The sequence below is a fragment of the Emys orbicularis genome, chromosome 22 (assembly GCF_028017835.1).
Source record: "Emys orbicularis isolate rEmyOrb1 chromosome 22, rEmyOrb1.hap1, whole genome shotgun sequence".
NCBI classification, from domain to species: domain Eukaryota; kingdom Metazoa; phylum Chordata; order Testudines; family Emydidae; genus Emys; species Emys orbicularis.
The window spans coordinates 2,118,188-2,145,311 of record NC_088704.1 but is presented as its reverse complement, the minus strand read 5'-3'; the positions used below and the strand labels follow the sequence as shown (position 1 = coordinate 2,145,311).

At 58.8% G+C, this 27,124-nt stretch overlaps 1 protein-coding gene across 1 annotated transcript in view; it reads left to right on the top strand.

Moving 5' to 3' along the window:
- Positions 1-27,124, top strand: part of HSPG2 (heparan sulfate proteoglycan 2) — a 171,305-nt gene that overhangs the window by 123,208 nt on the left and 20,973 nt on the right. Inside the window, exons 52-73 of the mRNA XM_065421119.1 lie at positions 7,229-7,364; positions 8,755-8,906; positions 9,280-9,418; positions 10,071-10,210; positions 12,257-12,395; positions 13,256-13,407; positions 14,193-14,328; positions 15,248-15,399; positions 15,796-15,922; positions 16,300-16,451; positions 16,849-16,987; positions 17,171-17,322; positions 17,720-17,858; positions 18,514-18,665; positions 19,882-20,020; positions 21,088-21,239; positions 21,637-21,775; positions 22,208-22,351; positions 23,059-23,193; positions 23,833-24,014; positions 24,676-24,868; positions 26,937-27,116. Coding sequence (XP_065277191.1) covers positions 7,229-7,364; positions 8,755-8,906; positions 9,280-9,418; positions 10,071-10,210; positions 12,257-12,395; positions 13,256-13,407; positions 14,193-14,328; positions 15,248-15,399; positions 15,796-15,922; positions 16,300-16,451; positions 16,849-16,987; positions 17,171-17,322; positions 17,720-17,858; positions 18,514-18,665; positions 19,882-20,020; positions 21,088-21,239; positions 21,637-21,775; positions 22,208-22,351; positions 23,059-23,193; positions 23,833-24,014; positions 24,676-24,868; positions 26,937-27,116 — 3,271 coding nt within the window. The remainder of the gene's footprint in view (positions 1-7,228; positions 7,365-8,754; positions 8,907-9,279; positions 9,419-10,070; positions 10,211-12,256; positions 12,396-13,255; positions 13,408-14,192; positions 14,329-15,247; positions 15,400-15,795; positions 15,923-16,299; positions 16,452-16,848; positions 16,988-17,170; positions 17,323-17,719; positions 17,859-18,513; positions 18,666-19,881; positions 20,021-21,087; positions 21,240-21,636; positions 21,776-22,207; positions 22,352-23,058; positions 23,194-23,832; positions 24,015-24,675; positions 24,869-26,936; positions 27,117-27,124) is intronic.

Genomic DNA, 27,124 nt, shown 5'->3' with positions numbered 1-27,124 from the left:
CCCCGGGAGCCGCTCTAAGCTCCAGCACAGAGTGCCCCGGCCATGAGTTCATGGGCACAGCTGCTTCCTGAGGAGGGGGGTGGTTTGGCCCCTGTCCTGGTACCACCCAGCCCAGGCTGTCAGGAGATCCTTGCTGTGCAGTGGGTTAGCCCAGGAGAGCCCGCTGACACCCGCAGCAGAGGCCCGAGCCCCAGCACAAGCAGGATGCAGCTCACCATGCCCAGGCTCCCCCCTCTCACTTCCCGGCCCCTCTGAAGGGAGCCACGCTGGGTCCCCTTGTGATGGGATCATAGGGTTGCCAACTTTCTAATCGCACAAAACTGAACACCCTTCTCTGCCCCCTGCTCACTCCATCCCCCCACCCTCACTCACTATCACCGGGCTGGGGCAGGGGTTTGTGGTGCAGGAGGGGGTGAGGGCTCCGGCTGGGGGTGCAGGCTCTGAGGTGGAGTCGGGGATGAGGGGCTTGGGGTGCAGGAGGCGGTGTGGGGTGTGGGCTCTGTGAGGGAGTTAGGGTGCGGGAGGGGGTTCTGACCTGGGGCAGGGGGTTCAGGGTGCGGTCTCCGGACAGGCGGTGCTTACTTCAGGCGGCTCCTGGAAGCAGACAGAATGTCCAGCTCCTAGGTGGAGGGGCGGCAAGGGGACTCCACGTGCTGCCTGTGCCTGCAGGTGGCACCCCCACAGGTCCCATTGGCTGTGGTTCCTGGCCAATGGGAACTGTGGAGCTGGCGCTCAGGGTGGGGGCAGTGCGCGGAGCCCCCTGACTGCTCCTGTGCCTAGGAGCCGGATATGCCGGCCACTTACGGGAGCCGCGTGGAGCCAGGGCAGGCTGGGAGCCTGCCTTAGCCCCGCTGTGCCGCCGACCAGACTTTTAGCGGCCCAGTCACCAGTGCTGACTGGAGCCTCCAGGGTCCCTTTTCGACTGGGCATTCCGGTCGAAAACCGGATGCCTGGCAACCCTACAGGATCACTGGGGTACACCCTGGAATTTGGGCAGGGCTGTCCTTAGGCATACGCAGCATACGCAGCTGTGTAGGGCACCATGAAATTTGGGGCACCAAATTGCCCCAAATTTCATGGTGCCCTAGGCAGCTGCGTGCTGCATACGCGGCAGCACCAGCCCCAGCGACCAGCTCTATCCCTCGGCCGGCCCCCCCTGCAAGGGGCAGGGCCATCCCTGGGGGGTGTGGGGCCCCGGACAACGCCCTCCACCCTGCCTCTTTATCCTTCTCCCCTGCTCCGCCCCTGGCCCGCCCCCATTCCACCTTTTCCCCCAGAGACCCCGCACTCACCAGCAGCGGCGGGAAGTGGAGCAACCTGGCCCCAGCCCACTCTACTCCGCCAGCTCCCAGCCACGGCACTCTGCTTCCCGCTGCCGGTGAATGTGGGGAAAGGATCGCCCCCCACACTCACCAGCGGCAGGAAGCGGAGAGACGCGGCCCCAGCCCACTCCCTTGTCCAGGCCCCAGCCATGTCTCTCGGGTTGGGGAAAGGACCGGCGGCAGGAAGCAGAGCGCCGCGGCTGGGAGCTGGCAGAGTAGAGTGGGCTGGGGCCGGGCTGCTCTGCTTCCCGCCGCTGCCAGTGAGTGGGGGATCCCTTCCCTCAAGCCCCCTCCCCCAAGCAACACGGCTGGGGCCGGGGTGAGGGAAGCAGAACGGGCTGCTCCTGGCCCTCTGCTAATCCCTCGGGCCACTCTGGGTCTGTGGGGCCCCCAAAAGTGGCCCCCCACAGCTCCTGCCTCCCAGACCTTGGGGGGGAGGCCTGGGGCCCCACACAGCCCCCCCCCATGGGGGGGTTGCGTAGGGCACCCAAATGGCTAGGGATGGCCCATAACTTGGGTACCACTGTGCCCCCTTTACTCTCCAGCCTGGGCTGTCTCTCTCAATGCTTTGCTAGTGACAAGCAGCAAACCCCTCTGGGCACTGTTATCACTCAGCACAACAGCATGTGGAGCCCCACACACAGCTCTATTGCATGAATGCTCCCTGAGCCACTCACAAATCACACAGGGAAAGGCACCAGCCAATTCCCCCCAGCTCTCCAGCCTTGCACCCCAGAACTGTACCTGACCAGTATATGTTTATTACCCAATCCACCCCTCCCTTGATGTGGAGAGGACACACACTAGCCGTTGTAAACTGAGCTGAGATTTCCCAAGCACTTGAAGCAAAACACACTGTTTTAGGTAAAATATAAAACAGATTTATTAACTAGAGAAAGATCGATTTTCAGTGATTATAAGTGTTAGGCACAAAAGGTCACAGCTAGTTACCAAAGAAAATAAAAGGTAATCACACAGTCTATATCTGAAACCTTATTACACTAGGCAGTATTTGGATCAAGCAGTTTTGTCACCCCACTGGATCATACAATTCTTAATACACTGGCTTCTCCCTTGAGCCTGGGACCAGTCTCCTCAGTTGAAGTCTTTGTCTTCCCAGCGCTCTTGTTGCTTCCAGCGTAGGTGGGTGTCACGGACTCACAGATCATGCCCACTCTTGGCCCCGTGCGGTCCATGGGGGGAACCCCCTTCAGTGAGACAGCCCTTCTTGGGGGTCCACTCTCCCTCGGGGGTTAAGCCCCTCCACCTCCTGGAGCCGCACTTCTCTGAGCCTTAGCACACCTGTCTCTCGCCGTGGGCCCCCTCAGGGAGTCCACTCGCTCTGAACCTCCGGGGCCTCCACTTCCAGAGGGAATAATGCCACCCTGTTCTCTAGACCGGAGTGACTCTCAGCCAGCGTAACACAGGAGGGTTTATTGAGCGTCTGAACACAGCACAGGAAACTCTCAGGGCCCTCAGGCCTGGCCTCCCTCAGCACAGCACATCCAAGTCTCCCCTGCATCCAGGGGGGCTCTGCCTGCTCTCTCTAGTCCCGAGCTCCCCTGCTGGGCATCTGAGATCACCGGCCCCAAGCCCCGCCTCTGTCCATTGTCTTCTATCCAGGTAAACAGGGTCGCCTGGGCCTCCTCTCCTCTCTTCTGTCCTCTGGCTGGAACCGGCTGGTCAGGTCACCAGGGCCCTCTCTTTACAGACCATTGTCCTCCCACTGGCCGGAACAGGCTGTGACTCCTGAGCTGGACCTCCGGGTCACCAGGTCACCAGTCACTGGGGTATCCATTCTCCAGGCCATTGGCTGGAGCCCCAAGTTAATTTTAATTAATGGAGATATCCCATCTCCTAGAACTGGAAGGGACCTTGAAAGGTCATCGAGTCCAGCCCCCTGCCTTCACTAGCAGGACCAATTTTGATTTTGCCCCAAATCCCTAAGTGGCCCTCTCAAGGATTGAACTCACAACCCTGGATTTAGCAGGCCAGTGCGCAAACCACTGAGCTATCTTCCCCCCCGGTCCTCACTGGTCCTCTGTAACAACAAACTCCCTCTCCCATCACCTCATTAAACTAGTAACACTCAGGGAAACTGAGTCCCACCCCCTCTGCATGCAAACCATTGAAAAAACGGGAAAAAACAAGAAACCCCCCCACTTTGTCACATCTCTCCCCCCTTCGAGTCTGAACTGAGCTGGGTCACATAGCCAGTGACCTGGGGAAGTTCAGGGCCCCCGCCCCGTGATAAAGCATCCACTATAACATTGGCACTCCCCCTCACATGGACCCCCTCCATGTCATACCCCTGGAGGAGAAGGCTCCATCTCAGCAGCTTGGCATTAGCTCCTTTTATTTGGTGCAGCCACGTCAGGGGCGAATGGTCGGTGTACATGGTGAAGCGCCGCCCAAATAGATACGGCTGCAGTTTTTTAAGGGCCCACAGCAGGACCAGGCATTCCTTCTCTATGGCCGCATAGTGCTGCTCCCGGGGCAGCAGCTTCTTGCTCAGGTACACAATGGGGTGTCTCTCCCCCTTGGTATCAGTGTGCATCAGTACTGCCCCCAGCCCTGTATCCGAGGTGTCGGTGAACACCAGGAAGGGTTTGTTAAAATCCGGGTTTACCAGCACCGGGCTTTGGATAAGTGCCCCCTTCAGCGCACAGAGAGCCCTCTGGCACTGCTCGGTCCAGACCACCTTGTCGGGCTTTCCCTTCCTACACAGCTCTGTGAGGGGAGCTGCCAGGGAGCTAAAGTGGGGGACAAACATCCGGTAGTACCCCACCATCCTAATGAAAGCCTGGACCTGCTTCTTAGTCTGGGGAGCGGGCCAGTCCTTGATGGCCTCCACTTTGGCCGGGTCCGGCTTCAGGTGGCCGCTTCCCACCTTGTGGCCCAAGTATGACACCTCTGCCATCCCCACCTTGCACTTTTCAGCTTTTATGGTCAGTCCTGCATCCTGGAGGCGACCCAGCACCCTCTTCACCTGGGACACATGTTCTTCCCAGGTCTGGCTAAAGACACAGATATCGTCAATATACGCTAGTGCAAAGCCCTCCATCCCCCTTAGTAACTGATCCACCAGGCGCTGGAAGGTGGCAGGTGCCCCCTTGAGGCCGAAAGGCAGGACCAGGATCTCAAAGAGCCCTATTGGGGTGGTGAAGGCAGATTTCACCCTGGCCTCTGGGTCCAAAGGCACCTGCCAGTAGCCTTTGGTAAGATTCATGGTAGTCAGGTACCCCCAACTTGTCTAGGATCTCATCGGTCCCAGGCATGGGGTAGGCATCGGGCACGGTGATGGCATTGAGCTTCTAATAGTCCACACAGAACCGGATCGACCCGTCCTTCTTGGGGACCAGCACCACGGGCAAGGCCCAGGGGCTGGAGGACGGCTGGATCACCCCTAAAGCCAGCATGTTCCCGACCTCTCTCTCCAGGTCCTGGGCTGTTTTTCCAGTGACCCTGAATGGGGAACACCTGATGGGAGGGTTGGCTCTCGTCTCTACCTGGTGGACAGCCAGGTTAGTGAGCCCAGGCCGATTGGAGAATAGCTGCCGGTATGAATGCAGCACCTCTCTGATCTCTGCCTGCTGGGCAGGGGTTAGCTGGTCTGAGCGGAATTGATTCCAGTGAGGGGTCAGCCCCAGCCTCAGGGAAGCTCTCCCCTCTCCCTTCTCCTCCCACTGCCCACACACAGCCAGCACCAACTTCTCCCTGGCCCAGTACCGTTTCATCATGTTTACATGGTATACATGGTATACTCCTGCACCGCTGTGGCCAGCAAGGCCCTCAGCTTCTCCAAGGAGGGATCCTCCTGCAGCTCCTTCTGGAATTCAGCTGTTGGACTTGAGGATACAGTTTCCCCACCTTGGGACGGAGGCTCCAGCCCAGCTCTGTCGAGCCCTACCCTCGGTGCTTCGGTCCCCCCCTTCGGGAGGTCACCAGTCGCTGGGGTATCCATTCTCTAGGCCATTGGCTGGGGTCCCAAGTTCCGTCGCCGGTCCTCTGTAACAACAAACCATTGAAAAAACAAGGAAAAAACAAGAACCCCTCCCTACTTCGTCACAGTGTGGGGGGAGAAAGGCCAAAGACTGATGCCACTATCCCCTATTTTATATCCTCAGTCCATGTGCCTGGAAAACACTAGCCCAGACATATCCTGGTGGGCTTTGCTGAGTCACAGAGTTAAGCAATCCCCCATTGTGTGATGCTTGTGCAGCCCTCTTACAGTATTGTAAATCCCTTGTTTACAACTCCCCTGCTGATTAATGGTCGCATAACACTCCCCAGGGACTGGGTCACCACCTAGCAGTAGAGACTCTCAAACTTACAACATAGTTCAGTAACAACCATACAGCAAAATCTCATACTAACGATATACAGATTTGGACAGAACAGTGGGTTTCAGCAGATCATGAGCTTTCATATGATATTTTACATGGCATGTGTGTTGGGTTGGGGCCTTTGGGGTGTCACCTTATGCCACTGAGTCAGCCTATTCTGCCAGCCTGGGCCCCCTTTACCTGGCCTGGCTGGGCTAGGCTCACAAGCCTCTTCCAGCCAAGCACACAGGCAGGGCCACGCCCAGCTGCACAGAGAGACAGAGATCCGCTCTGGGAAGATTCAGCTTTAGGAGCTTGCCCCAACACTGGTGCCCACTCCCTTTAAGGGGTACAAACCCAAAAGTTTTATGAAATTTGCCCCCTTCCTCAATGTGGAGGGAGATATGCACAACTTCTTGCCCCTCCCTCCCCACGCCCAATTAGAAATTACATAAACTGGGTTATATTATAAACAAGAAATCAGTTTATTAACTACAAAAGGTGAATTTTAAGTGAATATAAGATAACTGACAGAACAAAGCAGATTACTGAGCAAATAAACCACAGTACGCAAGCTAAGCTCAATATACTTAAGAAACAGGTTACACAATGTAATTTCTTACCCTAAATGTTATTTTAGGCAGGTTGCAAAGTTTCTGTGGTTCAGAGTTCCAGTTATATTTCTTTTCAGACTGGACCCCTGTCTCAGTCTGGACTCCGCCGCTGCATTCCCTTCAGGTGGCTTTTGCAGTCTTTCTTGGGCAGACAGGCCATGGAGAGGAGGAGTCCCGTTTGCCTTCCTCCCCACCCTTCAATAGGATTTACATAAGGCCAGAATCCTTTGTTTCCAAACTTGACCCCCCCCTTCCCTCACAGTGGAAAGTTACAAGGAGTCCCAGGTAATGCTTAGTATGAGGTGACAAGTCCCCTGCCCCTGTAATATCACAGCATCCAGGAGTCAGGGGCAGTATGGAGTGTCCCCAGGAAGGCCAAGCTTTTCACAGCTGATGGGCCATCCGCCCTGTCTGGCTTTTCCATTGTTCTACCTGAAGGGTTAGCAGGGGGCATCACCCAAAGTAGCATAGTTGAAATACAGATACATAGTCAATATCCCTAACTTCAGATACAGAAATGATGCAGGCATACACATTGGATAATCGCATTCAGTAAATCATAACCTTTCCAATGATATCTCACATGAGCCATCTTGCGTAAAGTATATCTCAGTTATGTCATAGTCATATCATAAGCATATTTTCATAAAGAATATGGAGTGAAACATCACAGCATGCTTGTATGAAATAGATCATAATTATTTGACGGGGTGAATATGGGGGTTCCAGGGTGCTCCAGCTCCCCCACAGGCCCTGTACCACCCAGACAAACCGCCAGTAACCAAGATGGCCACCCAGGAGCCCCTTTCCCGCTCAGCTGGGCACTGATTAACGGTCTCCTCAGTGGGGCCTGCTGTTGACCCCGCACTATGGGGACGGGGTCCCAGGTGCCCTCCCCTCTTCCTGCACACTTGGAGCGTGTGCCCCTGGGACCCCAGCCCTGACTGCTCCCTTGCTGTGTTTGCAGTCCCGCTCGGAGCGCACCGACATCGCCACTCTGGTGATCCCCTCCATCACGGCCGCTGACAGCGGGGTCTACCTGTGCATCGGGACCAGCCCAGCCGGTGTCGGCAGTGCCAGGATCGAGGTGGTGGTGCTACGAGGTAGGGACCCAAGGACAGGCTTTCACTGCTAACCACTAGGGATGTGCCGGCCGACTGGGCCACCTGCGGGGCTGCCCTGCCACATGCTGTGCAGCACAGCATTGGGCATCACCCATGTGCCATCCAGCTGGGGGGGGTGTACCTCCCCAGTGCCCAGGGCACGGCTCAGGGAGGGGGGCAAGGCCCCTGCCTTTTAGCTCCTGCAGCTTCTCTCCAGCTGTTGGTGCTGCCAGGACTTTAACAAGAGGCTCCCACAGAAAACCTGCCCCCCTAGGCTGGGCTAAGAGGAGAGGGAAGCAGCTGGGGGGGTCTGCCCCCCAGAAAGGGCTCTGCACTGATCCTGCAGAGTAGCCTGCGCTCAGCATATGAGTGGACCCCAGGCATGTAGCCCTGCTCCCTCTAGTGGCCAGACCAGTGAAGAGCTTTCCAAGTGCACTGTTCCCCCGCAGGCTGCTGGAGCTGGGTTATTAGCTCAAGCAGTTGATTGTCTGGCTGTGATATCCCAAGACCCCGGTTCAGTCCCTGCAGGGACCCATTCAGGAGCATTGCCCAGCTTGTCTGTGGGCTCCTGCTGTGGGGTGGCCGCTGGGGTATTAACCGGTTGCACTGGTGGAGTCTGGAGTCACTCTGGGGCTGCTGAGCACAGAATGTGGCTGCCAGGGTAAGAAGTGAGACTGGCAAGTATTTGGGGCTGTCGTGCTGGGCCTGATAGGTCATGTGGTGTTGTCCCTCTGCTCCCAATTGGTGGAACTAAGGCTGCATGACTGAGCTCTGGGGGTAAATGCTTGAAGGAAGCCAGCTCAGTCTTCCCCCCTGCGAGTGGCTGGGTGGATGTTTGAGCTTGTGCTAGTAAAACCCCATGGCACAGATGCTTGTGTGAAAGGGATGTGAGCGTGAGCAGGCCCACACGGAGCTGGCAGCATGCTAGTGGAAGGGGTGCTGGCGCCTGGCCCAGCACTGATCACAGAGAGTGGCTCCCAGCTTGGGCTGCCCTGATCCCACCCCTCAGGGAGGTTCTTGGTGCTGCCACCAGCACACTGTGGCACTTGAAATAAGTGACCAAGTGGGAGGTCAGCCTGGGTGAGTAAATAGAGGAGATCAGCCGGAAAAGGCCAAGCATCTCTAGCAGTTGGCCTACAAGACCCCAGCACAGCCAGCCCGCTCTGGGGGGCTGCTGGAAAATGAGCCATTTCCATTGCCGGGCCCGCCTTTCTGCTCTGTGGCTGTGCAGCGCCTGGCATGCGGGGGCCTGTCCCTGACAGGCCCCCGCAGAGAACGCTAGGCTGCAGCAGGTAGGCATGGTGATGTGCGGGCTGCATTGTGTGCCCTAGTAGACAAGCTCAGCCATTGATCTGTGCTAAGCTGATTTACCCTGTTCTGTCTCTTCCAGCCTCGGGCGTGCCGCCCCCCATCCGGATCGAGGCCTCATCGTCTTCCATCGCTGAGGGACAGACCCTGGATCTGAACTGCCTCGTCACGGGCCAGGCACCAGCCACAGTGACGTGGTACAAGCGGGGGGGCTCTCTGCCGGCCAGACACCAGGTACAGCTGTAGGAAATCAGTGTGACTCCATGGACAGCTGTGGAGCTGCACCAGTTCACACCAGCTGGGGATGCGGCCCGTGGCACTGCAGAGCCCCTGTATGGACTCCCTCGGGTCCTGGCACAGATGCTCATGGATCCCAAGGAGGCTTTTCCTTATCCCAGGTCAGGCGGGCAGCTGTGTCAGTCTCTGAGAACAGGGAGATGGGAGGATGCAGAAATGAGAGGCCAGTAGTTCTCAGGCTGAGGCCCAGCGAGTCCCTGGGATCTCCGGGGGGCTGGGCAGGGGACGCAGTGGGGCTGAGGGTTAAGCTCAGGGCTGTTTTCTTCTCTTCCCCCTTGAATTCCCTCTCTCCCACTCATCTCCCTGCCAGGTCTCCGGCTCCCACCTACGCATCTCTCAGGTCTCGGCGGCCGACTCGGGTGAGTACGTCTGCCGCGTGAGCATTGGTGCCAGCTCCCGTGAGGCCTCCATCCCAGTTACTGTCCAGCACAGTGCCGTCTCCCCACATGGTAAGTCTGAGCTGTGTGTGCTGGCTGGCCTGGGGGCAGGAGCTCCCTGCGCTTGCTCCCCTGGTACCAGGGATCCCTGTGGCCAATGCGCTGGCATCCACTGGGTGAGGGATGGCTCTCACCCGCTGCGTCCCCAGGGATGTGCTTTCCAGACCCTGCCTTGCCCCTTGCAGATCCTGCCCTCCACACCCTGCCCCTGCACAGGGCAGGTTTCGGGGCCACCAGACGGGTGCAGGCTGCAGGGAGTGTGCCACAGGGATCTGATCTCAGGGACGGTTGCCCTGGGTGCTTTCTCCAGGGGTACCAGCCTCACAGTGGCATGACCAGGCAGCACAGGGGTTGCTGTTGGGGGTGTGTGTGGAAGTTTCTGCTGATCTCTGGGGGCAGGAGACCCCCACAATGTATCTGCCCTGGAGGGCAAAGGGCGGGCCGTGGGCTGCCTTCTTTCCCCTTGGTGTTGCCCTGTGCAGCTGCCTTGCCAGTCCTGGGAGAGCTGCGCTCTGACCCTGTGGGGCTGCGAGCCGGGCAGGTCATTTCCATTGCTTTACAAATCACTTGAGGGTTCTTACCATTCCCCCAGCCAGCGCTGCTCCAGCCTGGCTTTTGGTGATGCTCCGCTCTTGGCTCTACCCCTCCCTCTCTGTTCTTCCAGCCCCCCCCATCCACATTGAGTCCTCCTCCTCCGCCGTCACTGAGGGACAGTCCTTGGACTTGAACTGCCTCGTCACGGACCAGTCGTCAGCCACAGTCATGTGGTACAAGCGGGGGGGCTCCCTGCCGGATGGCCACCAGGTATGGGGCTATGTGGGATCATGGGGGGCTGGGGCTGGGGCTGGCGCTGTGGTCTGTGTTCGCTCTAGTGTGGAGCTGGGCTGAAATGCCTAGGACTCAGCAGTAGCTGCTTGGGGATTCCTTGGGGAACTAGTAAGTCCACAGCGCTGCCTCCCAGTAATGTAGCACCTGGCACCATTGTCCAGCTTACCCACAATACCTTGCTCCTCATGCTTCCGGGAGAGTCTCTCCAGAGTCCTGCCCCAAGAGGTGTGGCATCATAGAGGGGGAGGTTACCGTTGTGACGGGTTCCCCCCGGGGTGCCACCTCGAACTGGGGTACCACTGAGCCCCCCAGACCGACCAGCCTGGGCTTCCTTTATACTGTACTGCTGTGACAAGCTGCCCAGCCCATATACAGGTAGGGACACACCCAGCTGCAGTTACATGCAGATGCTGGGAACTAGGGAACTTCCCAGCTACTTAGGCACGCACCCCCTCTGGAGTGTAAACCCAAAATGATACTGTCTTGTGCTGCACAGGGAACTGTACAGCGTAAGCTCATGAAATTCGCCCCCTCCCACAATGTGGAGAGGAATATACAATAGCTTTCTGCCCCGAGTTATGAATCCCACACACTGGTTTTAAACAAAGCAAAAACAAGTTTATTAACTACAAAAAGATAAATTGTAAGTGATTATAAGGGATAGCAAACAGATCAAAGCAGATTACCTAGCAAATAAACAAAACACGCAAACTAAGCTTAATATACTACATAGATCAGATATGAACAGCAGATCCTCACCCTAAGTGATGATACGAGCAGGCTGCAGATTCCTAAGGGGCAAGCTGCACTAACTGACAGCTTGGAGTCCCCAGGTGTTCCATTCACAGGCTAAAAATCCCTTTAGCCTGGGTCCAGCACTTCCCCCAGGTCAGTCTTTGTTCCTCAGGTGTTTCCAGGAGTCTCTTTGGGTGGGGAGTCTGTGAAGAACCACGATGATGTCACTCCCCTGCCTTATATCGCTTTTGCATGTTGCGGGAACCCTTTGTTTCAAAGCTTGGTTCCCATGCAAGTCAGTGGAAAAATACTGATGTCCCAAGATGGAGTCCAGCACCAGGTGACCTGGTCACATGTCCCTGTAGTGTCACAGCAGCCATGAGTCGGAGGCTGTCTGCAGCCTCCTCAGGAAGGCTCCCCAGGTGGGAAATAAGCTTCTTCTAAGGCCTGTTGGTTTCTCTACTAGCCCTTCCCCACCGAGCTTTTCAGAACGAAAACATCTTGTCTAGTGGGCGTTGCCCAGGTGTAAACACATTTGTAATACAGATACATAGTCAATATTGCTAACTTCAGATACAAAAATGATACATGCATACAAATAGGATAATCATATTCAGGAAATCATGACCTTTCCAATGATATCTCACATGACTTGCCTTGCATAAAATACATCATAATTATGCCATAATCATATCATAATATCTATGAAGAATATGGGGTGCAGTGTCACACCCATGTCCCTGGGCAGCCCTTCCCTAGCGCCCCTTCAGGAAAATCAAACCAGCGGCACCCCCAGCCCCACTCCCCAGCCATGTGTGGGTGGAGGGTGATACATTCTTGTGTAGGCCTCTTCCTCGCTGGTCCTTCGCCCATCCTCAACCCACACGCCCTGGGAAAGGCCAGCCCATATCGCCATGCTGTCGTGGAGCTAATGGGGCAGCGCAGCCTGGCCTCTGAGTGGGGGCGCCCCCGGCATGATGAAGCGTCTCAGGCTCCCTGCAGACTCAGGCCGACCCTGCCTTGGTGGCACTCAGGTCATGCTTTCACGATTTTCTGTGCAACCTTCACAGCAAGAGACTGACTCTTTTAGCTGAACTCTGGAGAACCACTGCGAGGTGGGTCCATGCCCCCACCCCGGCTAGTCCTTTGCCCCACACGCTGGGGGAGGCTGCTTTGGCTGAGGGACGCGGGCATGGGGTTAGCTCCCCCAGCGGCTCCATTCCGCTTGCCAGTTCCATTCTCTCCTCTCACAAAGCCCCATTGCTTTCCTGCCCCGTTCCCCACCAGGTCTCTGGCTCCCACCTGCGGCTGGTCCGGGTCTCGGTGGCCGACTCGGGTGAGTACGTCTGCCGCGTCAGCACCGGCGCTGGTATCCAAGAGGCCTCCATCATCGTCACCATCTACCGCACCACCGGCTCACCCTACTGTAAGTGAAGGCAGTGCCTGGCACGGTGCAGCCCTGGGCTGGCCTGGAAACCCTGGCTCAGGCATGACCTCTGGCCTTAGGGTTCAGGGCAGCTGCTCCTCTGCCTTGCTGGCAGCTGGGCCCAGCAGTGCCAGCTGGGATGCATGGGGTGGGAGGGAGGGGGTGAGGAGGTCCCGCAGGAGGGGAGGAGGGTTAGGCCAAGGCATCTCTTGTCTCCCAGGAGACGAGCAGTGCAGTGAGGAGTGGAAGGAATCTCCTGGGCTGGCCATGGCCATGAAACAGGCTAACCACCCCTGGGCCAGGGGAGCTCCGGCCTGCATCTAGTAGGGAGGTGCAAAGGCTGAGGAGCAAGTGAGCTGCGGTGCTGATCTCCCTTCGCCCGTTTGTGCTGCTGGAGGGAAGGTGATGCTCCAGGAGAGGCTGCACGGCCTGGACATGGAGGGGGCTCAGGAGACCTGGGTTCTAGCCCCACCTCTGCCCTAGCTTACTTCCCCTCCCTATGGAATGTGCCTTGGGTTCCCCCCGTTTGGCCAGCGCTTTTCCCTGTCCTTCGACATTTGCAGCTGGAAGGAGCTTCACGGCCCAGTGCCTGGGAGCAGAGGCTACTGGCCATGAGGCCAGAACCTCAGAGCACAGAGCTCCCACGTGCCAAGCAGGAGGCGCAGCCTGTCAGCCGCCTTGGCCTCTCCTGAAAGTCAGACCCTCAGCTCTTCAGGCTCTGCTGACAGAGCTCCTGCTCCGGCCGCGGGGGCTGGGGGTGGACTAGCCGCTTTGGCAGGCTGTTTCTATCTCCCAATTCCTCTGCTATGTGAGGGGACCTCTCCCCCAGCTCTAACCCCCCTTCCCCCTGGTTCCTCCAGCCTCGGGCGAAGAGCCCCCTGTCCGCATTGAGTCTTCCTCGTCCTCCATCGCTGAGGGACAGACCCTGGACCTGCACTGCCTTGTCATGGGCCAGGCACTAGCCACAGTCACGTGGTACAAGCGGGGGGGCTCCCTGCCGGCCAGTCGCCAGGTAGGAGATACACACGCCAGACGTGATTGGGGGTTCCTTGGGGCCAGGGAGAGTGGGTCTGGAGGGGTTGTTTGCTGCAGATGGGCCCATCTCTGGAGGACGTCCATCTCCCTCTAGAGTTATCTGGTTCCTCACCTTGGTACCTTGGTTAGTACTTGGCAGCTCCATGGGGAAGCTGCCCACGTCTGCCATAACCCAGTGCTGCAGTGGTGTGGGAACAACCTGTCACGGGTCCACAGGCTGGCGCTCTCGCATGACTTGGGAACAGTCCCTGGGGGGCCCCTTCAACACATCAGCCCCTGTAGGGTCACACTCAGTCACTGAGGCCCACACACTAGACAGAGGATGGATCACGTGATGATTACTTGTTCTGTTCATTCCCTCTGGGGCAACTGGCATTGGCCACTGTCAGAAGACAGGAGACTGGGCTAGATGGACCTTTGGTCTGACCCAGTCTGGCCATTCTTATGTTCTTATACAAAATACTATGAAAAACTCCCACTCTGTCACATGCATAGCTCCCGTCACCCCGCCTGCGCTACCCACAATGCACTGCTGCTCCCAGGGCGCCAGGGCAGTGGGACTCAGGTTGCTCTCCTAGGAATGGCGACCGGCAGAGCCCTGGCTAACAGGCTGGGATCGTGGCAGCCCTGGTTCGATGGGCCCTTGTGGGGGGAGGGTCGCCCCTCCTGCCCTGAGGAGATGTTATCAGAGCCTGGATGTCAGATGGGAGGTTTGTCCCTCTCTCTCCTTGACTCTCGCTCTCCCGGCTCCTTGCCCGCCAGGTCTCTGGCTCCCACCTGCGCATCCCCCAGGTCTTGGCAGCCGACTCCGGCGAGTACGTCTGCCGCATCAGCACTGGCACCATGGTCCAAGAAGCCTCCGTCATTGTCACCGTCAGCAGCGCCGGGTCTTCCTACTGTGAGTCCAGGCAACAGACAGCGACGGCCGGACTTCCAGTGTCCCACAAAGGGTGGCTCTGTACATCCGTGGCAGGCAGCCTGGCCTAGTGGACAGAGCACTGGACTGAGGATCTGGGTTCTATGCTCCCTCTGCTACTGACCTGCTAAATTTCTCCGTGCCTCAGTTTCCCCTCCCTTTTTCTGTTTAGCTCTTCAGGGCAGGGGCTGTCTCTCACTCTGTGTCTGTGCAGCGCCCGGCACAATGGGCCCTGATCTCAGCTGGGGCCTCGGATGGCTCCTGCTATAAACAGTAATGATGATGAGTGCGTCCCTCACTGCTGAAGGCCTGTGGGGTGATGGCTGCTGAGGCTCCTTTGTGGGGAAGAGGCCCCTCCCCCACTGTGGGCTCCCCTCCCCATGGAGCATACTGGGGTGTTGAGCAGGCACTTGGCTCAGGGCAGAGGCAGGATCGGGTGCCACCAGAGACACTATTTAAAGTGGGGATGGGGGCACGTTGCAGACTCTGCTCCGGTTCCCCAGCCTAGCCTGTCCCATGGGCACTAGCCTTGGGAGAGTGAGCTTTAGAGGCAGCCTCCCCTGTATATGCACGGCTGAGCTTTGTACCCCAGGACGCATGACTGAAGCCCTGCATGTGGGGAATCCAATCCCCTGCCCTGCCTTTGGATCTAGGGTGAGGGGAGGGCAGCGTCCTGCTTGCCTTCAGTGCAGGGGCATCCTGCAGGGATCAGGTTGGGGGCCGTCCCCTTTGAATTTCAGAGGGAGAGAGGAGGGGTTCAGCTCTGAGAACATTTCCTACCGGGGGAAGCCCCATCACTGGGCTGTTTACAGCTGGGGTGGGCTGGGACCTTCTTGGCATTGGGGTATGAAATGCCCTGAGAATTTGCTGTCAGCCATGCCATGTCTCTTGGCTCTTCCAGCCTCGGGCATCCACCCCCCAATTTCGATAGAGCAGTCATCATCCTCTGTCACTGAGGGACAGACCCTGGACCTGAAGTGCCTCGTCGCGGGCCAGGCGCCAGCCACGGTCATGTGGTACAAGCGGGGGGGCTCCCTGCCGGCGGACCACCAGGTAGGAGAGCGAGGCTGGGCTAGCAGGCAGGTTCTGTCCAGGTTCCCCTGGGTCTGAAGGATGTGGCTATTGGGGGAAAATGGCAGCTCTGGGAATGAGCTGGGCTCTGTCCTGCTGCGGGCTGGCTCCGCGGGGGTCCCAGTGCAGTGGCAGGACCCCTAGTCGAAAGGGCAGAGCCGGGAGCGGCGTTCTCATCGCTGGTGGCAGAGGAGCTGGGGGCTGGGAGCATACATGGATAGGAGGGTGAGTCCTGCTCTGCCAGCTGACCAGCAGGGGATCTGGGAGCAGCAGGCGCAAGGCCAGGCAGGCAGCCCCGTGCTGTGTGATGCAGGGGTCAGAGGACAGCGACCTGGCTTTCCCTCTCTGACTCCGGGCTCTCCGTGACCCGCCCCCCAGCTCTCCGGCTCACACCTGCGGCTGGTCCAGGTCTCGGCGGCTGACTCGGGCGAGTATGTCTGCCGCGCCGGCACCAAGGAGGCCTCTGTCATCGTCACCATCCAGCAGACCAGCAGTATCTCCTATCGTGAGTTGTGTGTGGCCACCGTGCTCTCCTCTTCCCCAGGGCGGAGGAAGCTCGGTGCCCTCTGGGGATGTGCCTCGGGCAACCCTGAGCACCCGCAGGTGCTGCCATCCAAAGGGAGATCTCAGCCCCCCAACAGGGTGACTAGAATTGATGGGGTGGCTTTGAGCTCCCAAAGGGCGAGGTCTGTGGGTGGTGGGACAGGCCCCTGGGGAAGCGGCTGGAGCCCTGAACTAGACCAGACGGCATTCAGGAGCTCCCTGCCAGTGCTGATCCGGCCCCAGCCCTGGGAGACCTGCCCCCACAGCTCTGCTCCATCTCTTCTCCATGGGAGGGAGCCAGATCCCACAGCTCCAACCCTCTGCCCTTGGCCCCTCCAGCCTCAGGCGTCACCCCACCAGTGAGGATTGAGTCTTCCTCGTCCTCTGTCGCCGAGGGACAGACCTTGGACCTGAACTGCCTCGTTGCGGGCCAGGTGCAGCCCAGAGTCACATGGCACAAGCGGGGGGGCTCCCTGCCGGCCAGCCACCAGGTAGGAGACATGGGGGGCCTGGCAGCGTTTCCAGAGGGCGTTTCCTGGGCCTTGGACTCCCTTTGCCCTCCCAGGAGGGGGGTCTTGTCCCGGGGGTTCCTGGGATACCGTCTCCTCCCGACCGGGCAGCGGGGCTTGGCTCCGGTGTCTTGGGGAGCGGAGATACAGTGAGAGGAGGAGGGGCCCCCTGGACCAGGAGAGCTCAAGGGAGCAGGGCTGAGCAGTCCTGCTCAGGAGACCCAGCGGGAACAGCCCCACCCCACAGCGCAAAGCCTGGGGAAGGGTTACCCGGGGCCAAAGGGGGGGTAAGGGAGTGGAGGGATCACTGACCTCGCCAGCTCCCCATGCACTCCCTCTTCTCACGGACCCTTTCTCCATGTGATTCGCTGCCCGCCAGGTCTCCGGCTCGCGCTTGCGCATCCCCCAGGTCTCGGCGGCCGACTCAGGCGAGTACGTCTGCCGCGTCAGCACCGGCGCCATCACCCAGGAGACCTCGCTCATCGTCACCATCCAGGGCGGTGCCGGCTCCTCCTACTGTGAGTGTGGCCTGGGCTCGGCTGCGGGCACAGGGATGGTCCGGGAAGCAGGAGGGAGCTGGCTGATGTCCCAGCCTGAGCTGTAGCCTCATGCGCCCTGCGGGGTGATCAACGCTTGGCAGGGCACGTTGAGTCCTTCGCCATCTCTGAGCTCTCTGTGCTGAGCCTCTGCTCCCCTTCCAGCTCTGGGCGTCACCCCCACAGTGAGGATTGAGACCTCTTCCGCGTCCATTGCCGAGGGACAGACCTTGGACCTGAACTGCATGGTCGCAGGCCAGGCGCAGCCCAGAGTCACGTGGTACAGGCGAGGGGACTCCCTGCCAGCCAGTAGCCAGGTACGGGGGCTCGTGGTGGCTGGGAATTGATGGCCGTGGCCCACAAATTCCCCCATGCTCCTGGGAGCAGCAGACCCATGGGATTTCCTGGCTGGGGCGGCGACGGGGAGAAGGTTGATGCCCTTGGACAATGAAACGCACAATAGGCAGCAAATGCTTTGGAAACCAAATGCCTGGAAAAGTCCGTGGTGTCTCCAGTCCTACCCCAGGAGGAGCCACAAGGGCTGCACGGGGGCTGGGAGGCGGTGGGGGTCGGAGACAGTCCGTGCCAGCCTTGTAAGGGCTTGTCCCACAGGCAGGGCTGGCTTTCCCAAGGAGTCCAGCTCCCCATGGGCCCCTGCCTGCCGAGCACAGCTCTCCTCAATGCCTCATGGCCTCTGCCCTCTCTCCCCGCCAGGTCTCCGGCTCCCGCCTGCGCATCCCCCAGGTCTCAGTTGCCGACTCGGGCGAGTACATCTGCCGTGTCAGCAATGGCGCTGGCCCCCTGGAGGCCTCCGTCATCGTCACCATCCCCCGCAGTGCTGGCTCCTCGTACCGTACGTCTGGGCAGGGTGGGGCCCACATGTGGAGGGGCCAATGGGAATGGGACTCAGTGCCAGGGGCCCACCAGGCAAGGGGCATGGACCCAGCGCTAGATTGTATACCCCCTCCCAGATTGTATCCTGCCCATCTCCAGGGCCCTGGCCTGGCTCCAGGCATAGCAGGGGCATCACATAGGGGTACACAGGCCAGGAGCCCATGGGGATCGGAGACCCCCGGGGTAGTGAGGTGGGCACTGTGGGCTGAGGGATGGAGCCAGGTGGGCGCTATAATCCTAGGGCAGGTATTGGAATCCACTTTGGCTAACCCCAGTGCATTGTGGGAGGGCACAGACCCTGCTCCAGTGCTGGGTTAGCCATGTGGGGCAGGGTCCATGAGGGATGCTCCCCGGGCTCTGAGTGCTGGGGACTGCACAAGGAGGGGAGCCGGGGGTGATAGGACCAAGGAAAGAACAAGGGCGCGCTGGCTGCATGGCGGGGGTCCAATCACCTGGGGGGCCTAGCGTGAAGTCCTTTGGAGCTGGGCGTTGCCCTGGGAACCTTCCTGCCATGGCTTGGCCCCTGCCTAGGGAGATGGACGATGCTGCTTTTGCTCCTTGGCACCATGATGCAATGTTGCACCCGGCGTAACCTTCCTCCTCGGCTCTTCCAGCCTTGGGCATGGTGCCCCCTGTCCGGATTGAGTCTTCCTCATCCTCCATCGCGGAGGGACAGACCTTGGACCTGAACTGCCTCGTCGCGGGCCAGGCACAGCCCAGAGTCACGTGGTACAAGCGGGGGGGCTCCCTGCCGGCCAGCCACCAGGTATGGCAGCAAGCAGGGAGCTGGGCTGAGCTCCAGGTTGGTTTCCTTGGGTCCTGCTCCTGGGAGGGCTGTGTCTGGAGGCTCCCAGACAGAGGAGCTGCCCCAGGCAGGGAGACGGGCTTCTGGGCTTTGCCAAGAGTGGGGAGACAAGCGACTGAGTCGCTCCGCTCGAGGGAATCAAAGCAGCAGTGGGATGCTTAGGGAAGCAGCAGTGGCAGCAGATGCCAGCTCTTCCTACCACCGCACCCCACCCTGGGAGCAGGGGGCCTCAGGACTGACTGTGGCTGCGGACTCTGGGAATCAGGCCAGGCTGCTGCTTGTTTGCAGCTGACACAAATATCGGGGGAGTGGTAAATAAGAAGAGGCCAGGTCACTGACACAGAGCAGTCTGGATCGCTTGGTAAACTGGGCGCAAGGAAACAACATGCATTTTAATCTGGTTAAATGTAAATGTATTCCTCCAGGAACAATGAATGCTGGCCACACTTACAGGGTGGGGGATTCTAGCCTGGGGAGCAGCGGGGACCATGGTGGATAACCAGCTGAACATGAGCTCCCCGTGCGACGCTGTGGTCAAAAGAGCTAATGTGATCCTGGGATGCATTAACGGGGGAAACTCGAGTAGGAGCAGAGAGGTTATTTTACCTCTGTGCTTGGCCCTGGTGTGACCACTGCTGGCATCCTGGCTCCAGTTCTGGTGCCCACATTTCAAGAAGGATGTTGATACATTGGAGAGGCTTCAGAAAAGAGCCACAAGAAGGATTAAAGGGTTAGAAAACACAATGTATAGTGATAGATTCAAGAAGCTCAATTTATTTTGCTTCACAAAGAGAAGGTTGAGGGGTGACTCGATCACAGTCTGTAGGTATTTACACAGAGAACAAGCGTTTAATAATGGGCTCTTCAGTCTAGCAGCGAAAGGTCTGACCTGATCCAATGGCTGGGAGTTGAAGCTCGGCACATTCAGACTGGAAATAAGGTGGACAGCGAGAGCAATTAACCACTAGAACAATTAACCAGGGTCGTGGTGGATTCTCCAGCACTGGCCATTTGTAAAGCAAGACGGGATGTTTTTCTAGAAGCTCTGCTCTAGGATTTATTGTGGGCAGGTCTCATGGCCTGGGCTACCCAGGGGGACAGGCTAAGTGATCACAATGGCCTTGGAATCTATGAATCTATGTTTGTCCTGGTCTGTCACGGACCCTCTCCCTGCCAGGTCTCCGGCTCCCGCCTGCGCATCCCCCAGGTTTCGGCGGCCGACTCGGGCGAGTACGTCTGCCGCGTCAGTACCGGCGCCGTCACCCAGGAGGCAGCTCTTGTCATCACCATCGAGGACAGCACCGGCCCATCCTACTGTAAGTCTGCCCGGCCTGCGCTGACATGCTACCTGCGTCCCAGGAGAGGCAGGGCTGTGCCCCTACTGTCGCTGCCCCAGGGGGCCATGGCCTCTCTGGCAGGTAGCCAGTCCTCTGGGACCAAATCCCGCCAGCCTTTCTACAGGTGGGTGGGCTTTGGGGAGCCAGGACTGGACATGTCCTAACTCGGGGCTGGTGCCTGAGATGGGAGATGAGTGATCTGCTCCCAGGCCGACTCCCACACAGCTCCCTGCCCACAAGCAGCAGTGTCTGACTTTTGGAATACTAGGAGCCAGGCTGTCCTGGGTTCGAATCCCTCCTCTGCCATAGATTATCTGCATGGCCATGGGCAAGCCTTCCCCTCTCCCTGCCTCAGTTTCCCCACCTGCTGAAGGGGGTGATGATCCTGACCAGCCCCAAGGGGTTGTGAACCTTCGTCTGCAAAGTGCTCTGAGCTCTTGCCAGGAGGGGCTGGAGGAGACGGGTTGGCACTGCAGGGCAGAGCACAGGAAACAGGCAGGGTGGAAACGCAGTATGGGAGTGTCCGGGCAGAGGGGGAGGCTGGGATTCTGCTCCAATGCGGCGGGCGGGGGTTCTTGGTAACTTTGGCAGGCTCAGGCGGGTGGGGGGAGCAGCATGCAGGGACCCCTCTCCAGCACAGTGGGGTGATGCTGGGACTGAAAGCCCCTGCTGGAGCCCTGAGCAGGGGAGCGTGAGCTGCCTTGCCCAGCCTTAGCTGGGTCTGGTCCTTCGCTTGCAGGGTGCACCCTTCGCGGGGCGCTGGGAGTGGCAGGGTGGAACTGAGTCAGGGATCCTGTAGCCGAACACATCACCTGCCAGCAGAATCAAGGCTGTGGTACAGTTCCCATGGAAGGGCTGGGAGCCCCTTGCCTGGGTCTTTTCAAAGCTGCCTGCACCAGGCCGTCTGGGCTGAGGGGCTCCTGCTCCGGCCGCGGGGGCTGGGGGTGGACTAGCTGCTTTGGCAGCCGGTTCCTATCTCCATTTCCTCTGCTGTGTGAGGGGACCTCTCCCCAAGCTCTAACCCCCATCTCCCACGGCTCCTCCAGCTTCGGGCATGGTGCCCCCCATCCGGATCGAGTCTTCCTCATCCTCCATCGCCGAGGGACAGACCCTGGATCTGAACTGCCTCGTCGCGGGCCAGGCGCCAGCCACAGTCACGTGGTACAAGCGGGGGGGCTCCCTGCTGGCCAGTCACCAGGTAGGAAGCAGTCCAGTGCCCTGGGGCACTTTCTTTCTTTTTCCTGGGGTGTGTGGGGGGATCTTCCCTGGATTGATTTGTCCTGGGGGACAGAGGGAGCTGCTGCTTCAGTCTCCACAGAGCCGTGGCCGGGGCCAGCAGGGCTCCGTCGGTGGCCTGGCTGTCAGCTGGGGTTGGGGAATCCAGGTACGATAGACAGTTGCCAGTGAATGGGGGAGCACTCCCTGACCGGGCCACCCCATGGCTGAGCCCGGCGGCATGGGGAGGGTGTGGGCTGGGGGTAGCCATGGCTCTGTCCCCACAGCGGCTGTCGGAAGTGGGATCAGACTTTCCCGGGGGTTGGCTGCAGACAGACGCTTCAGCCCTTTCTCTCCGACTCCTGGGCTCTCCCCGCCAGGTCTCCGGCTCCCGCCTGCGGCTGGTCCAGGTCTCTGCAGCCGACTCAGGCGAATACGTCTGCCGTGTCAGCACCAGCGCCGGCCCCCGCGAGGCCTCCATCACTGTGAGCGTCCCTTCTGGCACCAGCTCCTCCTACCGTAAGTCTGTCTGGCCTGCTGATAGGTGGGTGGTCCTAGGGCCGGGGCTCAGGGGCTCCCCAGGGATAGTCTAACCAGTGACACTCAGACAGCTCATGAGCCGCAAGTGGGTCAAGGTGTTTCCTGTGGCTCTTTGCAGCACATATTAAAACCCTGATTTCATTAGTAAGCAAGCAGGGCTCTGTTACTCTGTTATTAACCAATTGCAGTTGATAAAATAATAATACTCGGTTAGTCATTTTGCTGCGCGAATGAGATCGAGATAATTTCCCATCAGACTGTTTCAATCGGAATCTCTAGGGCTCTAGGAAATGAACTGATGGCGTCACATGACTGGGGCTTTTGGGGTAACGCTGATGGCTAATTTGGCTCCTGAACCCCTGAGGTCTGGGTGTCACGGCTCTAACCCCATTTCCCTTCCCTGCCTGGCAGGTCTGCAGAGCCCCATCATCTCCATCGAGCCGCACAGCACTGCTGTGCGCCAGGGCGAGGATGCCACCTTCAAGTGCCGCATCCACGGTGGTGCCCGGCCCATCAATATCACCTGGAAGATGGCCCCGAAGCAGCATCTGCAAGGTACAGAGTGGCTCCTTCTCACGCCAGCTCCAGCCGGCTTCCCTGGAACCGCGCAATGGTTCACTGCTGCCGATGTCCCCTCCCAGTGCCCTGGGTACAGTACCCCCACCCCCCGCCATACAGGGCCCGATATCCCCCCTCCACCAGTGTCCCTTGTTGTCCTCTCTCTGCCCCCACTTCTCTCCGAGATCCCATGAGCGCTAGCCCTGCTCCCCCAGACCCACAGCCCCTGGTCTCCTGTGGGGCACTCCCATCCCCTGGCCAGGATGCTGGGCAGCCGTGGGCATTGTCCCTCTCCACTGCAGCAGCCGTCTGCAGAGCCTGTGTCGTGCTCCCTGCCTGTGTGGGGCCATGGGGCCTGGACGCCCATTAGGCTCTGCAAATCTGGGGTGTGAGCGAAAACAGCCCACCCTGCTCTAGCCATGGGTCCGGCTCCCTGGGCTCGCACTAGAGTGAGAGCAAACAGCCTGGGGCAGCTCAGCCCCTCCAGTCCCAGGCTGTGCCAACAGGAGGCGCGGTAGGATAGCGCAGGAGCCTGGGTGTTCGGGGCGCAGGGGGGGGGCAGCTCCCAGCTACTCCAGTCCTGGCCTCTCCCAGCAGGGGGCGCGGTCAGTGTTTCGGGTGTTAGGAATCTGGGTTTTCAGCAAGAGCTCCCGGCCTCAGGGGCAAGATCAGCTGTTTGCTCACCTGTGTCTGTCCCCCTGCAGACAATGTGAAGATCAGCCCCAACGGCTCAGTGATCACCATCTCCAGGGCTCGCCCCAGCAACCAGGGGGCCTATCGCTGTGTGGCCTCCAACCGCTACGGAGTAGCCAACAGCGTGGTTAACTTAATGGTGCAAGGTGAGAAGCCACGAGAACAAGAGGGGGGCAGCGCTGGGGACAGGCAGTTGGGATACCCAGCCTGGGTTCCTAGCTCACTGACTGGCCCCCGAGAGCCGCTGGCTGGCACCCCAGCATTGTCATTGTATCACATCGGTCCACCTCAGCTGCCCCGGGTGGGCCCTGAGGGTCTCGGTGGCGGGGCCAACCTGAGCTGCTGCTCCAGGACTGGAACCCTGCGTAGGCTGCCTTGCTCTGGCAATGGGGCTGGCGCAGGTGCACTCGGGCTGTCCCTGGTCTCTTGCCCTGGAGCCAGTGGAGCCTGGGGATATTCCTCGAGCCGGGGAGCCCATGGGCAGGGATGGGGGGGCCTTTGGGGAGGGGCAGGTTTAACCCCCCACAGCCTCCCAGCCTGGATTGCATGTCTCCCCCACCCCCCACCCCAGATGCCCCTCAATGCTCAGGGCTTGTGCCGGAGTGCCTGAGCACACCCCACGTGGGCTCCACCCCCCTGCCCAGCTGCTCTTGAAGGCTCTTGGGGCCATCTTCGGGCTGCCCCCTGCAGTCTGCCGTGGCCAGGTCCCAGCTGCTCCATGAGGATTTCTAGCAGCTCTGGCTGGCAGGCTGTGCCCTCACCCCACCCCACCCGCACCCTCCCAGGCTCTCCTACAGTGTCCGTGATGCCCAAGGGCCCCGTGACGGTGAAGGCAGGCAAGTCCATCAGCCTGGATTGCCTTGGCATGGGCGACCCGCGCCCACTTGTTCGCTGGAGCCGCTTGGGCATGAGGCAGAAAATGGAGCACCAGAAGTTGTTGCCCCTGGAGAGCCAAGCAGTGCTGCAGGTAAGCTGGGCTCTGGGGCCAGGGGAAGGGGGCCCCACACCATGGCACAGGCAACTTGGCCTTTATCCTGTCCACGTGGACCATGGGGCTCTCGGGGTCACCAGGGGATCCGCCCATGGCTGCACCACAGTCCAGTCCTGTCCTGCCAGGCAGCAGAAGTCCCTTTCTCAGCCAACCATAGCAGGAGCTGAGCAAAGGAACCACCCCTGCCAGTCCCTGATGGGGCATGGGGCAGTTCAGTGCCCGCTCTGAGCCAGGAGGGCAGCCAGCCTGGCCTCCCCATTGTGACTGAGCTGTCTGCCTGGATTGCACTGGGACAGGGACCTGGCTCGTCCTTCCTCGCGGCTGCTGGGCACAGACGGACCCTGGGTTTCTCTCTGGCTCCCACAGCCTGGGTCCCCACGCAGGTGCCCCTAAATCCTGCCCTGGGCTTGGCGGATGCGGAAGGGGCTGCTGCCTTGCTGTCAGCAGTGCACAGTTCTGCACCCCCGGCCAGCTCGCCTGGCACAGTTGCAACAGACACGGCTGCGCCCCCTACAGCAGGACCTAGCGCTACCTAACATCACTCCTGTCACTCAGCCTTGGGGGGACTGGAGGAGGGATGTGGCTGTGTCACACCCCACAGGCCTTAGGCTGCCCGATGCTGTCTCTCTACCCCCAGATCTCGGCAGCCAAGCCTGAAGATGCTGGCACCTACATCTGCATGGCCCAGAACTCCATCGGCTCCGCACAGGTCCAAGTGGAGGTGAGCGTGGAAGCTGCCCACGGAAAGCCCGGCGCCCCTGAAATCACAGTGAAGCCGACACTGACAGTGGTAGCTGGAGAAACCGCGACCCTCCAGTGCTCCGCTATAGGTACGTGTGTGCCAGGCAGGGCCGCTGGCTTCCCTGGCGCTGCCCGCTCATAGGGCTGAGCTGGGGAGCAGCCTGCAGCCAGAGCCCTAAGAAGGGATGGGAGTTTGGGAGAGGCTCCATGGGAAGGCTGAGGTGGGGCCCACCTGATTTGGGGCAGATATCCATGTCTCCTGTTCTGCCAGCCCCTGCTTGGCCTTCCCATTCCCCCTCCCTGGTCTGAGTCTCAGACCTGGCAGCTAAACGGGGTCAGGCCTGCTCCATCTGCAGGTGGGAGACCACAAAGGGCAGCCAGAGGGCGGGGTTGGGGGACCCTCATCTTTTTGAGGCAATGCTCCGTGGGCACCGCTCTGCGGTTGGCACCTCCCCACCCATCACACATCCGACCACAAAACCCGTGTGAGCCCAGAGCCAGTGAACACCTGCTGGAACCACTGCTAGCAATCCCGGCGGGGAGCTGGCTGAGATGGGTGGGCTTCCAGGGGGAAAGCCAGACCCTGGCGAGAGTGCTGAATTCTCCCTGCATTGTGGAAGGTGGGTTATGCCACTGAATGAGAAGAGTGGAACAGACAGCTCCACTCGGGCTGTTCAATCAAGTTGCCTGAACTACAGATCTGACAGGGTGGGTACGGAAAGGCAAAGCTGCCTAAGTTGGGTACCGGGCCTGTCTGCGTGCACAGGGCCCATTTCTTTACAGTCTGCAGGGTTTTTATGTTACTTGTTTATCTCACAGGACAATTTGCAGTTAGTCCACTTCCCATGGCACGTTTACCGTGCGGTCAATCGTTTTGACTGTTACTTTTCCATCCTCCTTCACGTTCCCCTCTACAAAGAATCACAACACCTTTGACCTACTTAAAAGAGCTTAACTGGGGTTTCACCAAGTGTCTTAACCAATTCATTCCATTTGCTCTGTGCGGCCAAGTGCATTTTAAATGGAATGGTTTCCACAAGATGATTTGTGTCTCCAGTAGTACATTCCTTTGCTATTAAATTAACAGTATTTTTTCTGTAACAATTTTTTTTACTTTATCCCTTTTTATGGTTTTATTACTACAGTATAACTTGTGATTTTAGTAGTCCAAGCCAAAGCTCAAGCCAGCTGCCAAGACAGGTTACAGAAGGATTATGTACATTCACTTCATGAGCACTTACTTTATCTGCTAGTAATTTTGTTATATTTAGGCTTGGAAGGAGTAGATTTTTATCAGTAAATATCAGTAAATTCACAATATACACACATACGGAGACACAGACACACAAACATAGAGACACAGAAACACACACACACACACACACAAATATTTCCATCAATAATAATTGAAATTCACAGCTAGGCAAAGTGAGAAAACTGCTGCTTGAGAACTAGAGTTGGATTTCAGGCTGTGCACTTCGTTTTGACACATGACGTTGACAATTTGTGTTTTAACAGTTATAAAGCATTGACTTTTTGAGTCTCAGCGTCGACTGTCATTAAATAGTTATTCTTTGACCCCCACATTGTCTGACACCCCCCCCCCATATTTTTCCACAACTGTGAAAATGTCTATGGATACAAATTGAAAGCAATGCTTAACATGACCCGTCGATGATATCCATTGAAACTGTAAAACGTTGCATTCTGCCCAACCAGGTACATTTTCAGCAATACTTTGTTGCCCAGCCCTACACTCCTCGCCCTGGCCAGGAGGGAAGCTGGGAACATTAAGCCTAGCTGGGAACAGTTCCTGCAGCTCCATGGCTGTGCAATGCCATCCAGGTCCATGGGGTGGGCCCCAGATCAGCAAGGGGAGGAGAGTTCTTGTGGCAGCCCCGTGATGTGGGGAGGGCAAAGGAGGTCTCTCCCCCAGCGGCAGTCTGAGGCAGACAAAGGGAACCATCCATTAGCACTGTATGTAGGAGTTAAGTTAGGGGCATCTGCCCAGTGCCCAGGCCCTAGCTAGCCTCACACCCCTCTAGCCACCCTCCAATCTGGACCAGACGGGCATCCCTCAGGAGCAGTGTGGACAGCTTGCCCGGCCCGGCCCTGGGCCTGTCTTGCCAGCACTTCACTGTCTCTTTGTCCCCGCAGGTGACCCCCCTCCCACCATCCAGTGGTCCAAGCTGAGGGCCCCGCTGCCCTGGCAACATCGGGTGGTGAATAACACTCTGCTCATCCCCCGCGTGGCCCAGCAGGACTCAGGCCAGTACATCTGCAACGCCAGCAATGCTGCCGGCTTCACTGAGGCCTTCGTCACACTGGACGTGGAGAGTAAGGAG